Consider the following 16,901-nt stretch of genomic DNA (forward strand, 5'->3'; position numbering starts at 1 on the left):
TCACCATCAATCAGGCAAAGAAAGACTTGTTCTGAACTCTCCCAAAGCCCTCAAAAGTCAATTGCCACACCCAGAGCAGGAGCTATTGAACAACACGTGGACCGCCTGTCCTTGTAAAGACCGCACATGTTTGCCTCCAGAATATCAGGTAGCAGAAGAACCTGAAATCCATCCCAGGAATCACTAACTTTCATAATCTCAAATTACGTGTCTAAACTACTCAGCTAAGGAGAAATGATACACCTGCCCCATCAGTCCGGAGGGTTTAGCTCAGATCTGTGGCTGCTCCTCCGTTCACCCACCTGAGGGTGTCACTTTTCTGGGAGGAGGCAGGTCTCACAAATGAATTTAGATTAAACATATACACTCAAGCACAGTGTAAATAGGGACATTATCTTTGAACACCTGAAACTGTCACAGAAATTCCAGGTCTTTTTTAAAACCTTTGTACAATTTCTTTCAGGGTCATTAGAGCTGGGGTGCCAGATGTTACTTGACCCATTTAACGCCTGATCAAGCTTTGCCCATTACTGACCAGTTTTCAGGGGGTAGTGAGTGGAAAAGTGGGAGGGTAGAGTGGGAGGAGGAAACAGGAGTTTGGGGAATTTTAGTAATTATTACACAGCATCCATGCCTGAAAGTGATCTTATGGACATTTTTCTAGTGACGCCTTTCATTTTGAGGAATACTTAAAGCCTTAATGAATTAAGAATCATTAAAGTCTTGCACTTGAACTAAGCAATGCAGGAAAAGAATTCCATGTAAGTGACTCTTTTTAAAGTGAAAACCAAGAAACTGGCTGAGTGGGCAAGAGAGGGAGTCAGAAGTATTACCTGAGGGAGGGACATGGTCAATCAGTGCCTCACAATGAAAAGCGACTCCACAGAAAACTCCCCGACCTTCTCCAGTCCCCAAAGGTTACCATTAAAGGACAATAGACAGCAGATTCCCTTCTTAATTAACATTTTTATTAAATAACCCATTTCAAATAATGGTTAAATTCTCTAAATTTATATCATTCTATTAACCATAATCTAATCTCATTAACCTTGAAATCCCAGTCTTAACTACCCAATTCTATACACCATGGTACTATCTACTAAACTAATTAAGTGACCTTCAAACTATTTCTCCTCCATATAAAATCATTATTTTTTTGGTTCACAGTTCTTTGTTGTATCTCTCTTGATATCATTTCTTTTGAACCTGGTTGCTGAAGGTCCTGATCTGAGAAGAACTTTCTGAACAAAATCAAACCACACATGACTATTTCACTCGATTCAAACTGGTTGATTTTAAAGCCCTCCCCTTCTACCCCCACCCTCTGTCTAATAGCTCACTGCGTCTTTTTTGGCATAAAGATCCTGTGACTTAAAGGGAACTCCATTTCTAGAGTGGTGATGACACAGCCAGGAACACAGAGCTCTCTACCCTTGTAATCTCCACCTGACTGGAGAGGGGGAGCAGAGGCCAGGCAGACAATGACAAGGGCTCCCTCCCAACCTCCAGGCCCCTCTGAAGAAGCACCCTTGACTTGAATGCCACTACTCTAAATACTGATTCTAGATAACTCTAGGCTTCCTTCTGACATCCCTAAGGCTGGTTGAAGAAACAAGAGACTCACTGTTAATTCCAGCTTTGCTTTTTCTTCCTTTTGGCACTCTGGCCCAGTGAGGATTACAGAGCAGTCAGTTCCCACTTTCTCAGGCGTATGCACACAAAATGTATTTATTTCCTCCAGTCCCACCTTTAGAGTCCCCATCTCAAGATGTTCTTTTTTTTTTTTTTTTTTTTTTCAAATCTATACCCAAAGTGGGGCTCGAACTCACAGTCCCAAGATCAAGAGTCCCATGCTCTACCAACTGAGCCAGCCAGGCATCCTTGTTCTCTACTTTCTATATTTGCATTCTAAACCATTTAGAGGCAGAATCCTCTTCCTGAAGTAGTTTGTGCAAACACAAGAAAGCTACTGTCTTTTCCTGGGCCTCCTCCTCCCCAAAATAACCTCGGGCTTCCTGAATAGCATTTTATGCACAATCCAGGTAACTGCCTTAGGCAAAACTTGGGTTTCTTTTTTTAAGTGAGAAGCTAAATAAAATGATTAAAGTTTACCTATCAAAACCATCCTGGGTTGTAGCATACTTGTTGGACCAGCTTGTAAATTAAGCTGAAAAATGCAGTTAATTTGAAACCTGATAGACCTATAATCACATATGTGACTGCCATTTTATGGAGGAGACTCGAGAAGAAAAAACTATTAGTGGGATTAGTTCCTTTGTTGAGCAGGATTAGGGGAGAGTAAAGAACTTTTCAGTTTTTGGTTTTATATACTTGTATATGATTAACAATTACTTTTAATATATTACTTTTATAATCAGAGTCTAGAAAGGAAGGACAGAAATAAGAGTCCACACCCGCCCCCTCCCCAAACCTAAAACTCACAGAGACCCACAGAGCTCTGCCATCCATTCTGGGGACGCGGCGAAGGTAATGTCTGGCTACTTGAGAGCCCTGTAACGCGCACGCGCACGGAGCGTTTCCGAGGGTGCAGGTATTGAGGAGTGTGGAGGAGGAGGCGCCTGCCCTGTGCTGGCTGGTCTGCCCTCAGATCTGGAGGCCAAGCACGGGAGCAGGCTCTGGCTGTTTGTGTAACAAAAAGAAAAAATCCAAGGCAGCAAACAGATGGAACAACTGAGATAATTCTTGGAAGTGATTATTTGCTTGAGATAAAAGCAGTCAGGCAGTTTTAAGACAAATCAATGTCAAATGTCTTAGGAGAGAGGGAGAAAGGGTATTAGAAGGGAAATGGAGAGAGGCTGCAGGACAAAAATTGAGAATCAAATCCCAACAAACCAAGCTGAGAGAAAAGCAAACCGGCCATGCTATTATGACACACGCCATATGGCAATGAGGGGAGATACCATTTCTTCAGATGTTGTTAAGCCCCCACAGCATCCTAGAGCAGTACTGCCTGGTTCTCACAGCACTGTGTCACTTCCCTGGCAGGTACACCAGATGTTTAAAATGAGGCATGGGGAACATGCTGGGGCTCCAGCATAAAGAAGTAGCCCTGAGTGTCAACTGGTTTGAGGCTGCCTGGTGGGAAGCATCAGAGCTGAAATGGTTTATCATTCTTTGAGGATACAGGCTCTCAGGTATCTGGGATACAACCATTTTCTGCCCTAAATTAATAACAAATGAGGGGGAGACTGCTCTTCTGGTATACGGTTCCTCAGTATAAAGCATGGGGCTTTCTGTCAGCAGAAGCCTCCCGGCGGGAAACCAACTTGAAGTAACAGGAAAGAGACACCAACCCCGCGGGCAGTGGAGATAGCCAACAGAAAAATCAAAACACTTCTAGGATAACTGGTGTGTGTATTGTTGATGGCTGTTACCACGGGAACACAACTATTTAGCATCCATAATATTAGACACAACATAAACCCCCAACCCAATCATCAAAGAATCCTAGAGTTAGCATCTCCGAAGGTCTTCAGTTCTGACCTCCTACCCAGTGGGGTAGTTTGTCCTGTGTGTGGGTGGTTTATCTGTGGCTTTCCTGGAACAGTTAATGATTATCAGATTGGTTGCTAAGTAAAAAGAACCAAACTCCTCCATGCCCTTCACATCCTGGAGCGGTTCATCTACTAATCGAAAGCTATTTGTTTCAGATCTTTTTCTATCTAGATCAGCCCAACCAGTGAGACAGACCACGCTGGTTGGGTGCCACGTTGCCAGGTAACCAAGCCTTCTGGTAATCTCACCTGAACGCCCTCGCCTGTGAGAGCTGAGCAGGACTGGATCTGCCAGACTCGGTCTCGGATGGTGTGCAGATTCAGTCCTTCTGCAATTTCAGAGGCAGGGGCTGCCGTGAGCAAATCCTGCTTGTTAGCAAAGATGAGCACTGGCACACAACTTAGTTTTTCTTCCTCCAGTAATTCAGCTAGTTCCTGGATCATTTTGGGAATGGATGGGAAGGGAAGGATGAAAACGATGATATTTAACCATGTACTTCTAATTAGAAAAAAAATAAAAGTATTAAGCTGATCAACTAGCAACTTCCAGGGGCAGTGGTTCTCAAACTCGAGGCTGTGGAAAAATTCCCTGGTAGATTCCTGGGCCCACCCCAGAGTAGGTGACTGTGGGATGTTTGAGGTAGGGCCTAGGAATATGCATTTCAATACACTCCCCAGGTGGCTCTGCTATAGGGGATTCAGAGATCATACTTTAAGAAATGCTGTTAAAAAGAAAACACAGGTTGTGGACGGAGATTTAAAATTTACTCAAGCCTATTTTCTGCAAATGACTTTCAATGCGCACACACACACACACACACATTTTAAACTGAAAATGACAATGACTTTATAGACTAATTCTGTTTCCTCAATCTCTACCTTCAAAACATGCGTGCATGTGCACCGCACTTCATCAAACCCACATCCTAAAATCCATTTGGCAACATCTCTGATGTTTTGGTTACTGGTTGGGGTCTACACGTATGTTGATTCTGTCTGCAATATGCATAGGAGAGGGTATGTATTTACCTAAGAGGACTCCCCTCTTCCCTATGAAACTCACATTTTAGCTACTTAAGATACTTCGGCTGTCAAAGGGAACTGGAGGGTTCAAGAGGCAGATCATTCTATAACACCCTTTACCCCTAAGCTCATGTTTAGCATTGCTTCACATGAGTGATGACAGAGAAACCATCAAGGTATGGAAAGGAGAGGGGTTGTCTCCAGGAGTCTGGAAAGTTCTCAAACTAATTTTCAGGAAAAAGGAACATAAACATGGGGAGTACTACCTTTGGAAGGCCACCTGTGGTAGTTTAGGACACAGGCCAAGGACTCTGCACAATTCTCTAAAGAGGTCATTCTTCTTCTTGCTCCTTATCAGTATATTCAGTCTCGGTAAAATGGTCTATGCCCGCTGCTTCTCCATTTAAAATTGTGTACACAAATTGCACCGTGTAATCATGTTGACATGTACTTTGCATTTGAAGCCATATTTGGGTTCAAAGCATATCTACTCTTGGCTTGGAAGCAAGGGCAGCTTAGTCTTGGCTTGCATATTTCCTAAGATCCCCTCAAATTTGTCAAAGGTACCCTTGGATCAATTAGGTTGGTATTGAAAACTGTACCCAGAAATGACAAATGAACTGTTCCTCGGGGTTCATTTCTCAGTGGCCTGGGAAGACACTGGAAGAGCTTTTGGGCGTGGTGGTAAGGTCCATTTGCTTATATCTTGGTTTATTTAATTTGACTAAAACTCAGAAGGCTGTAACCAAAAAATAGTTTAAAGGATTCTCAAGTAATTTCCTTATAGGAAACCTTTTTTTCCTGTTTTTTTTTTTTTTGCAACTGGTATTTTTGCCTGCTTGCCAGAAAGACTGCCTTGTTTAAACCTCAAAGGTTAAACAACAATACCTTCCTCACTCTCATATATTTACAAGGTAGATTAATGAATACCCAGTTATTTTAAAAATATCTCAACAGAAGAATTATTTACCTGACCCGTCTCTTCAAATCTTTTTCTGTCTGCGCTGTCAATTACATATATCTGTAAAGTAAAAGGAGAAGGTTACTTTAATAAGCAGATATGGAAAAAGACGGGGCACTTTCTGCGGAAGGAGCAAAGAATCCCCCGTCAGTAGATTTCTCATTAGCACAGCATACAGAAACTGAACTGAAAACTCTTACCTCATCTATGCATGCAAAGTAAACTAACAAATTAATTGATTGATTAAATGGGGGTATCCAAAAAATATGTCCAGCTAAGAGATGTCAGGAGAACCAAGCAGGACAAAAACAGCTATGTGTGTTGTGCACTCACTAAACATTCTTGCTTAGATTTACCCTGTTAATTCTTGTTATGACCCTATGAGATCAGTTTCATTATTCTCCCATTTTATACAAAGACAAACATGAGCCCAAAGAAGTTAAGTTCGTTGTTCAAGTTCTATCTGGTACTCAACAAGAGTGGGATTCAAACCCGGACCTACCCGACAGTGAAGTCCACAGGTGCTCTTAAGCACTCTGCTGTTCTGCTTCCCAAAATGTCAGAAAGGGATGGTGTTTTGAGGCATTTACAAGTGCTATAGTCCTGGAACATCATGGCTCTGAAAGGACATCCTGTAGTATGAACTATACACTGACTTCAGGTGCTGAGGTAGGAGACCCTCTGATCTCCATTCCATCCCCACCTTCTTAGGCTTGCCGGGAGGTTAAGATCAAGTACTGGAAATAGCAAGGGCTTTGCTGGAAGTAAGAGAAGTCTCAAGATTCTCTGTTAAAATGATAAATCCCAAGCTTTTTCTCCCATCACTGAATTTTATTAATTGCATAAATAACATCCTATAATAACAAGGGAAATGAAGACCAAAAAAGAAAAATCATCTATAGTTTGAGAACCCAAACACGTTAATTATTTTAATTTCTTATGAAAGTTCCCTTCTAATTCTTCTTTATCATTAAAAAAAATTAGAGATATAATTTTGTAGGCCTTTTTTTCATTAAATGACAAATGTTTTCCCAGTTGCTAATCTTAAAAATTATCAAATTTGCAAATCTTTTTATTTAAAAAGATGTTTATCTATTTATTTTTGAGGGAGGGAGAGAGGGAGGGGCAGAGAGAGAACCCCAAGCAGGCTCCACACTGTCAGCACAGAGTCTGACGTGGGGCTTGAACTCATGAACCGGGAGATTATGACCTGAGCCAGAATCAAGAGTCAGGTGCTTAACTGACTAAGCCACCCAGGTGCCCCTGCAAAAGAATTGTTATTGGGAGCGCCTGGGTGGCTCAGTCAGTTAAACGCCCAACTCTTGGTTTCAGCTCAGGTCATGATCTCATGGTTTGTGAGTTTGAGCCCCATGTCTGGCTCTGTGCTGACAGCACGGAGCCTGCTTGGGGTTCTCTCTCTTCCTCTCTCTCTGCCGCTCCCTGGCTTGCTCTCTCTCTCTCTCTCTCTCTCTCTCTCCCTCTCCCTCTCCCCCCAAAAAATAGACATTTAAAAACATTAAAAAAGAATTGTTATTAAACTAATGGTATTAATGGAAACACTCTTGTAAAAGAGAATATTCACCAAAAAGCAACAATAAAAAAACCAATCTGCAAGTCTCACCTTTACCTCCCTTCAGTTACGTAAACTGGTACACCGTGATGCACACAGGCGTTTCTGTATGCATGTCCAATTCTGTGCTATTCTAAAAATTCACTCTTTTGAAAGAAAAATTAAAATTCCTTTGCTTAATGCTCTCTCATTTAGAGTAACTAGTGCCAAATATTATAGTGGGAACCAAGTTTCAGCCTTTCCGCTGAAGAATACCCTATTTTTCTACCTATGTGTCTTTCATGGAGAATCACAGGAGAATGAAAGATGGATGTGTTTGGCCTTGGTATTTTTTTTTTTTTTTGCAGCCTTATTGTTGTTGTTAATATTACTCTGACTCAGTGTCAATATATGCATTAATGGGTTCCGCACACCACAGATACCCCAGATTTGATACTGACTGATAAGTAAGCATGTAGAACATGGTGGTAGCTTTGTTTTTCTCCTGGAGGGGTGGGCATTTTTAAAGTAGCAGGCGTTGAAGGGGCGCCTGGGTGGCTCAGTCAGTTAAGCGTCCGACTTTGGCTCAGGTCATGATCTTATGGCTCATTGAGTTCGAGCCTGCTTTGGATTCTGTGTCTCCCCATCTCTCTGCCCCTTCCCCCCCCCCACCCCCCAAATCACACTCTGTCTCTCCCTCTCTCAAAAATAAACATTTAAAAAATGTTTTTGAAAAGGAGGCGTTGTATAAACATAGATGCGGAAAGAAGGAATGCAGTAGGAGAGTAAACCTCAATATAGAGTTGATTGGAGTTAGTTGGGGGTCTACAGGCGATTAGGATGGTCTTCACTCAGGCAACAGTGCCAGGGAGGGAAGAGGGGTCAGGTGATCTCTGGGAGGGGGTTTTGGGCTCAGAGGGCTGCCCAAAGGCAGGAAGCAGGTCATTGGGCAAGAAAGAAATTATAAAGTAGGAAAAACTCTGCTTGGGAGCAAAGGGTGTAAGAAGGTAAGAGTGGAAAGAGGAGGCTGAGACAAGGCTGAGAAGACAAAGACACAGTTAGGAAATTGATGTCTGACATGATGAAAAATAGGCAGTTGGAGAGAAGTGAGGACGGGAAAGGTGGTTTAAATCACACACAAGAAAGATTACCAAATACCAGAGTCTGAAGGTGAATGAGAAGGCATTTTTAACTTAAAATTGCTAAATTACTTGCTATTTATTGCTTTGACGTGAAATTTCACAGGAAACATTTTCATTAAAAGATACAAAAGGAGGAGGCTCCTGGTGGGCTCAGTTGGTGGAGTCTGTGACTCCTGATCTCTCTCTGGGTCATGAGTTTGAGGCCTACGTTAGGGGTAGAGATTACTTAAAAAAAAATTCCAAAGGAAAATTTTACTCAACTACACATAAATTCTATCATTTAGTATGTTTCCCACATAACTTACAAAATTTGAAAATTACACAGTAATTCCTGGAGTCTATAAAATAACTGCCGAATTTATTAAAAGGGCCAAGTAAAAAGTCATTAGCACAAGCCAGTTTTTGGTGATCCCACAAATCTGTTTTTCTGCAGTTCTCCCTGTCACCTCCCTTCCCCAGTGCTGTCCAGTTTCTTCATGCGAATATCTGTTTTCTTCTGGTCAATAGCTAAGGATAAGGGTAGCCTTCTATCTTTTTTTTTTTTTTTTTTTAAGTAGCTGTTAATCTAGTCATGTAAAAAAAAAAGTTTTTAGAAACTTTTTAATCCAAAGGGTGCCTGGATAGCTCAGTCGGTTAAGTGTATGACTCTTGGTTTCACTTCAGGTCATGACCTCAGGGTTTGGGAGATTGAGCCCTGCATCGGGCTCAGTGCTGACAGCTCAGAGTCTGGGACTCTTTCTCTCTCTCTCTCTGCTCCTCCCCTGCTCACTCTCTCTCTCTCAAAATAAATAAATAGGGGCGCCTGGGTGGCTCAGTTGGTTAAGCGTCAAACTTTAGCTCCGGTCATGATCTCATAGTTCGTGGATTGGAGCCCGGCGTCCGGCTCTGTGCTGACAGCTCACAGCCTGGAGCCTGCTTTGGATTCTGTCTCCCTCTCTCTCTGTCCCTCCCCCACTCACGCTCTCTCTCTCTCTCTCTCTCTCAAAAATAAATAAACATTAATAAATAAATAAACCTTAAAAAAAAGAAAGTTTTTAATCCCAAAACAAACTACTACTAAAAAAAAAAAATACTCTGAAAGTATCAGGGAAAGTTAAATGTTTATAGTGCTCCTGACTGATCTTAAAACCTTCAAAAGTCAAGTTTCATAAAGCTATTCTAAAATCAAGTTACTGGTATCATGGTACTCAGAATGATGCTTTAGGTAAAGCAAGGCCAATTCATATCTTCTTTGGCAATTGTTTTGAATTTTTTATTTGGTTGTGGGAGGAAGAGCTAGAGAAAAAGATTTTTTCTTTATTTCTTTATTTTATTTATTATTATTTTTTTTAACGTTTATTTATTTTTGAGACAGAGAGAGACAGAGCATGAACGGGGGAGGGGCAGAGAGAGAGGGAGACACAGAACTGGAAGCAGGCTCCAGGCTCTGAGCCATCAGCCCAGAGCCCGACGCGGGGCTCGAAATCACGGTCCGTGAGATCGTGACCTGAGTTGAAGTCGGACGCTCAACCGACTGAGCCACCCAGGCGCCCCGAAAAAGATTTTTTCTTGGTGGAAGGTCAACCAACTCTATCCAAAGACTAGTTAGTTATCTAGCATGGGAAGGGAGAAGCTCTTTGTTTCTCCTCTTGCTTCTGGTCCTCCTCCCTCCTGCTGCCACCTCTTGGCCATTTTACTGGTCCTAAGTATTTCTCAAGAGGGGTAAGCAGAGATGAAGAGAGATGACATTAACGAGTGGGATTTTTATGTTAGCTCCAGCAAAAGTCTAAGAGGAAGCTGAAATTGACAAGTAAGGTTTTTGGGTAATGCGGTTTTTGATTATTTGTGCTCTAGTAGTATGATTGATGCTCAGGTATGAGTGATATCATGGAAATAATGCAAGAGACCGTTTGAGATCCATCTCACTTAATGCCTCTACTCTGGATATGGAAATGACGACACTTGCTTTGTTTATATTGTTACATTTGAACAAAAAACCGGTAATAAAGTAAATGGAGTTTAGTAGTAATAGTACCATATCTGAAAAAATTTGTGTATTTTCTAATCTGTCAAAAAGCTGTTATTTTCTGGCCCAAGAGAAATGTAAGACTTTCTATCCCCTCCCTTTTATGATCGATCCCTCAAGGTTTTTTTCCTAGTCACTCTCCCTAAATTATTAAAGCTGAAGTCAGCTGTTGTCAATATCATTTTCCCTGAGAATAACTGGCATTTTTAGGAGTTTCCCTGACTCTTTCAAACCTCTAGAGAACCAATGAATGTTTAAAAGTGGGGTTTGTCAATCTTTTCCTACAAGGAGTCAGGTGGTAAATATTTTAGGCTTTGTGGCCTATACAATCTCTTTCATAAGTACTGAACTTTGTTATTGTAGTGTAGAAGCAACCATAAAAAAATCTAAACAAGTGGACGTGGTTGTGTCCCAATAGTACTTTATTTATGGACACTGAACTTGAAATTTCATATTATTTTCACGTGTCGTGAAATCTTCTTTTTTCAATTTTTTCCCCCAACCATTTAAAAATGTAAAAACCGGGGCGCCTGGGTGGCTCAGTTGGTTGAGCATCTGACTTCGGCTCAGGTCATGGTCTCACAGTTTGTGAGTTTGAGCCCTGCATCGGGCTCTGTGCTGATGGCTCAGAAGCCTCGAGCCTGCTTCAGATTCTGTGTCTCCCTCTCTCTCTGCCCCTTCCCCGCTCATGCTCTGTCTCTGTCTCTCAAAAATGAATAAACGTTAGAAAAAAAAATAAAAAATAAAATAAAAATAAAAAATAGAAATGTAAAAACTATTCTTTGCTCACAGGCTACATAACAATAGGAGGTAGTCTGGATCAGTTTGTCAGACACCTGCTCCAAAGTAAGAATTTCTTATTGCACTCTAGAGATAAAAGAATTAACCAGGCAACTAAATGTGTCAAGCTTCAACCCTGCTCTTCTAGGCAGTATGGAGGCTAGGGTAATAGGTCTTTTCAACTAACAATGAATAACTATTAAATACAGACAAACTAATATAACCCATCAACCACTGCCACTCCAAACTGCTTATGAAACTGGCAGACAGGGCTGAGTCACCGGCCTTAGACTCTAACCCTGGGGACTCAGCTGCTCCCCCAGACTTGTTTAATCTCAAACAGCACTGGAAAATAATGAAAGGTTAACTCGGAATCCAAAACACTGTCTGGAATTGGCAGTCTAAGGTGGCTGGAGAAAGCTCCTCTGGGGCAGCTCTGAACTGACTTTTACTGGATTGTACGATAATTCCTGGGCACTCTCGGCTAATAAGAAGTGTGGAATCCTGGGTCATGTTACAAATACCTTGCAGTCTACCCTCAAGGTGTTAGAGCTTGTGATTTAAAATTACCCTGATCTGTGGAGCAGAAAGTTTTAGGGGCCTCCTTATGGAGCCTCACGGTCATTAATGTCCTTATATATTGCTCTTATTTGGGTATTTCTTTCAAAGTACCTAATCTATATGGAAACCAATTTGACAATAAATTTCATATATTAAAAAAAAATAAACAAACAAAAAACAAACAAACAAAAAACCCAAAGTACCTAATCTAGCAGATGAACAAACTGAACTGCTATTTTTCTCAGCCATCTGCTTTTTCCTAATAACTCCCCCCACCACCAATTTTATTGAGGTATAACTGGCATAGAGCACTGTACAAGTTGAAGGTGTACAGCATAGTGATTTGACTTGAGGGGCGCCTGGGTGGCTCAGTTGGTTAAGCGTCCAACTTCAGCTCAGGTCATGATATCACAGTCCATGGATTCAAGCCCCACATCCGGCTCTGTGCTGACAGCTTACAGCCTGGAGCCTGTTTCGGATTTGTGTCTCCCTCTCTCTCTGCCCCTCCCCTGCTCATGCTCTGTCTCTCTCAAAAATAAATAAACATAAAAAAAATGATTCGACTCGAATCTACAGTTTCACTGATTCACTTTAATTTTTAAGCAGTTTTTATTTATAGTATTGGATAGATGGCACGTACAGTTCCATGTACCCCACCTCACCTCAACTCCCTCCCCCAGCCTCCCCTAGTAACATCTTGCATTAGTGTGGCGGCACATTTGTCACAGTTCATGAACCAATATTGATATATCAGGTTCATTCTCTGTTTTAAAGTTCTGTGGGTTTCAACTGACCCATAATAACATGTAAACACCTTACAGTTTCATAGAGAATAGTTATTCTAAAAACCCTCTGTATGTTGCCTACTCATCCATCCCTCCGCTCCCCCCCCCCCCCCCAGGGAGTTGGCAACCACTAATCTTTTACTTGTAGAGATTTTTACTAATTTCTATAGTTTGCCATTTAAAAAATGTCATATCGGGTCGCCTGGGTGGCTCAGTCGGTTAAGCGTCCGACTTCGGCTCAGGTCACGATCTCGCGGTATGTGAGTTCGAGCCCCGCGTTGGGCTCTGTGCTGACTGCTCAGAGCCTGGAGCCTGTTTCAGATTCTGTGTCTCCCTCTCTTTCTGACCCTCCCCCATTCATGCTCTGTCTCTCTTTGTCTCAAAAATAAATGTTAAAAAAAAAAAAATTAAAAAAAAAAAAAAAGAAAAGCGTCTTACAAACATCTGTTTAAAAAAAAAAAAGTCATATCGTTGAAAACAGTATGTATCTTTTTCAGATTGACTTTCACTTAGCAGTATGCATTTAAGTTTCCTCCCTGTCTTTTTGTGGCTTGATAGGTTATCAAAAATTTTTTTAAAATAAATATTTTTTTCATTTCTTTTTATCAAGAAATAGCATCCTATTATATAGATGTACCACAGTTTGTTTATTCATTCACCTACCGCAGGACATCTCAGTTGCTTCCAATTTTTGGTAATTATGAATGAAGTAATAAATAAGTATTCATGTGCCAGATTTTGTGTGGATATAAGTTTTCATCTAATTAGTTAGATTCCTTGAAGAGTGACTGCTGGATCACAGAGTTTGGTAAGACTATATTTAGCTTTGTAAGAAACTGCAAACTGGCTTCCAAAGTGGTTATACCATTTTGCATTCCTACCAGCAATGAATAGGACTTCCTTCATCCTTGTCAGCATTTGGTATTGTCAGTTTTTTGGATTTTAGCCATTCTAGTAGATATGTAGTGGCATTTCAACGTTTTAATTTTCAGGTCCCTAAGATGTTGAACATCTTTTCGCATGCTTATCTGTGTATCTTCCATGGTGAGGTGTCTGTTCAGATCTTTTGCCCATTTTTAATTTGGTTGTTTGTTTTCTTATTGTTGAGTTTTAAGAGTTCTTTTTGTATTTTAGATATAAGTACTTTATCAGATATGTGCTTTACAAATATTTTCCCTTAGCCTGTGGCTTGTCTCTTCATTTTCTTAACAGTGTCTTTCTTTTTTCTTTTATTTTCTTCTCTTTCTTTTCTTTTTTTAGAGAGAGAGAGAAAGAGGGCACAAGTGAGCAAGGGGTAGAGAGAGAATCTCAGGTAGGGGTGAGAGAGAAAGAAGTGGGGCTCACCCAAAGTTGGGCTCATATTCACCCGAAGCAGGGCTCGAGCTTACCCCACGTGGGACTCAAACTCACGAACTGTGAGATCATGACCTGAGCTGAAGTCAGATGTTTAATGAAAGAACCACCCAGGTACCCACAAGTGTCTTTCTCAGAGCAGAAGTTTTAAATTCTAATTAAGTATATCTTACAAATTTTTGCTTCACGGATTGTGCTTTTGGTACTATATCTAAAACCTTATTACCAAACCCAGGCTATCTAGATTTTTCTCCTGTATTATCTTCTAGAAATATTTTAGATTTAGGTTTTATATTTAGGTCTAAGATCCATTTTGAGTTAATTTTTTAAAAAAAATTTTAACGTTTATTTATTTTTGAGAGACAGAGAGAGACAGTGTGAGCAGGGGAGGGGCAGAGAAAGAGGGACACAGAATCTGAAGCAGGCTCCAGGCTCTGAGCTGTCAGCACAGAGCCCGACATGGGCTCGAACTCACGAACCATGAGATCATGCCCTGAGCCAAAGCCAGACGTTTAACTGACTGAGCCACCCAGGCGCCCCAATTTTTTTTAAGTTTATTTTTTGAGAGAGAGTGCACACACACACACACACACACACACACACACACACACGCAAGTGAGGTAGGGACAGAGAGAGAAGGAGACCAAGGATCTGAATTGGGCTCCATGCTGACAGCAGAGATAGTTTGTCATTCTAAAAATCCTTGAACCCATGAACTGCGAGATCATGACCTGAGCCAAAATTAGATGCCTAAATGATTGAGCCACCCAAGCGCCCCTTGAGTTCATGGATGTCCCACTGTTCTAGTATCATTTGCTAAAAAGACTGTCCTTCCTTTGATGAATTGTCTTGCTCCTTTGCCAAAGATCAGTTGACAGTATTCCCGTGGGTTTATTTCTGAGCTCTCTATCCTGTTCTGTTGATCAATTTATTCTTTCTCTAATACATGCTGTCTTGATTACTGTAGCTTTATAGTAAGTCTTGAAGCCAGGTAGTCAGTCCTCCAACTTTGTTCTTTAGTATTGTATTCTTTTGCCTTTGCATATACACGTAATCAATTTGCCAAATCCACAAAATAGCTCATGTGGATTTTGCCTGAGATTGTGCTGAATCTATAGCTGATCTATCTAATCTATATAACAAATTGGGTGGATTTGACATTTTAGCAATATTGAGTCTTCCAGTCCATGAGCATGAAATATCTCCTTATTTGTTTAGATCTTCCTTTTTTTTTTTTAATATTTATTTTGAGAGAGAGAAAGAGACTGGCATGTGTGTGCACACATGAGTGCAACCAGGGGAGAGAGAGAGAGGGAGGGAGAGAGAGACAGAGAGAGAAAATCCCAAGTAGACTTCACACTTTCACACTATCAGTGCAGAGCCTGCTGCAGGACTCAATCTCATGAACCCTAAGATTTTTAAAAAAAATTTGAATGTTTATTTATTTTAGAGAGAGACAGCGAGCATGACAGGAGGGGCAGAGAGAGAGGGAGACACAGAATTGGAAGCAGGCTCCAGGTTCTAAGCTGTCAGCACAGAGTCCAATGTGGGACTCAAACTCACTAACTGAGAGATCATGACCTAAGCCGAAGCTGGACGCCCAACCCACTGAGCCACCCAGGCACTCCTTTAACTTTTTTTTTTTTTTTAACATTTATTTATTTTTGAGAGACAGAGGGACAGAGCACGAGTGGGGGAGGGGCAGAGAGAAAAACACATAATCCAAAGCAGACTCCAGGCTATAAGCTGTCAGCATGGAGCCTGATGTGGGCCTTGAACCCACAAACTGTGAGATCATGACCTGAGCCGAGGTTGGATGCTTAACCAACTGAGCCACTTCGGCACCCCCGAACCCTGGGATCTTGACCTGAGCCAAAATCAAGAGTCGGACACTAAACCGACTGAGCCACCCAGGTGCCCCTAGATCTTCTTTGATTTGTTAGTTTTGTAGTCTTCTTCACACAGATTCTGAATATATTTTGTTATATATAAGCCTAAGCATTTCTTTTTTGGGGGTGCTAATATAAATGGCATTTTTCTTTTCATTTTAAATGCCAATTGTTCAATGCTGGTATAAAGGAAAGCAATGGACTTTTGTGTATTAACCTTATATCCTGCAAACTGCAACTTATTTCAGGAGTTTCCTTGTTGATTTTGGGATTTGAAATACTTTCAATGATCAGTTTTTCTAACATGTAGCTGCATATCACAATTTAGAGACTGATCTTTTAAATTTATATTTCAAGTATTTGTGAGTAATATATGATGGCTTGGATTTGTTTTAAAACACTTAAAAAAGTAGGGGGAATTGGTGGAGGGGGAGATGAAAACAAGATTGCCAAAAATGAAAGTAAGGAAGCTAGGTAATGGGTAGGCATACGATGGTTTGTTATACTATTTTCTTGACATTTGCATAAATTTGTAAATTTCTAAAATTAAAAAATTATATGTTAAGAATGGACACAGGGGACCTGGGTGGCTCAGTCAGTTGGGCGTCTGACTCTTTTTTTCTTCCTAAATGTTCATTTTTGAGAAAGAGAGCACGCAAGAGTGGGGGTGGGGTGGGCACAGAAAGAGGGGAACAGAGGATCTGAAGCAGGCCCTGTGCTGACAGCAGCAAGCCCGATGCGGGGCTTGAACTCGTGAGATCATGACCTGAGCCAAAGCCGGATGCTTAAATGACTGAGCCACCCAAGTGCCCCAAACTTCTGACTCTTGATTTCAACTCACTTCAGGACAGGATCTCACAGTTCAGGGGACTGAGCCCCGAGTCGGGCTCTGAGCTGACAGTGAGGAGCTTGCTTGGGATTCTCTCTGCCCCTCCCCTGCGTGTTCTCTTTCTCTCTCTCAAAACAAATAAATAAACTTAAAAAAAAAAAAAAAGAATGGGCACATTATTTGAGATTACAGGTTTCTTTCTATAATAAATGGAAATTTTTCCTTTTTTCACAATTCTCTTCTATTCTCCTAGAAGGTATATAATATATTTTGGAGGAATAACTGGATAGATGGATAAACAGATAGATGCATATATCTCATCTTTTTCTTCTCGTCCATTTATTATTTTTTTATTTTTTAAAGGAATGAACAGTTGTTTAATTAAAAATTATTTTTTATTTATTAAAAAATATTTTAAAAATGTTAAAATATTTATTTTTGAGAGATACTGAGAGACACAGCACAAGTGGGGGAGGGGAAGAGAGAGAGCGGGAGACACAGAATCTGGA

The 16,901-nt window shown here is 41.0% G+C and overlaps 2 protein-coding genes across 4 annotated transcripts in view; one reads left to right on the plus strand and one right to left on the minus strand.

Annotated features, from left to right (window-relative positions):
* The window catches only part of ARL3 (ADP ribosylation factor like GTPase 3), a 37,766-nt gene that overhangs the window by 5,346 nt on the left and 15,519 nt on the right, over positions 1 to 16,901 (minus strand). For both annotated transcript variants that reach the window (XM_058697633.1, XM_058697632.1), the window contains exons 4-5: positions 5,509 to 5,559; positions 3,765 to 3,950 (exon numbers count right to left, since the gene is read on the minus strand). In XM_058697633.1, coding sequence (XP_058553616.1) covers positions 3,765 to 3,950; positions 5,509 to 5,559 — 237 coding nt within the window. The remainder of the gene's footprint in view (positions 1 to 3,764; positions 3,951 to 5,508; positions 5,560 to 16,901) is intronic.
* The window catches only part of SFXN2 (sideroflexin 2), a 60,094-nt gene that overhangs the window by 3,057 nt on the left and 40,136 nt on the right, over positions 1 to 16,901 (plus strand). The window lies entirely within an intron of this gene.

The sequence above is a fragment of the Neofelis nebulosa genome, chromosome 13 (genome assembly GCF_028018385.1).
Source record: "Neofelis nebulosa isolate mNeoNeb1 chromosome 13, mNeoNeb1.pri, whole genome shotgun sequence".
Taxonomy (NCBI): Eukaryota; Metazoa; Chordata; class Mammalia; order Carnivora; family Felidae; genus Neofelis; species Neofelis nebulosa.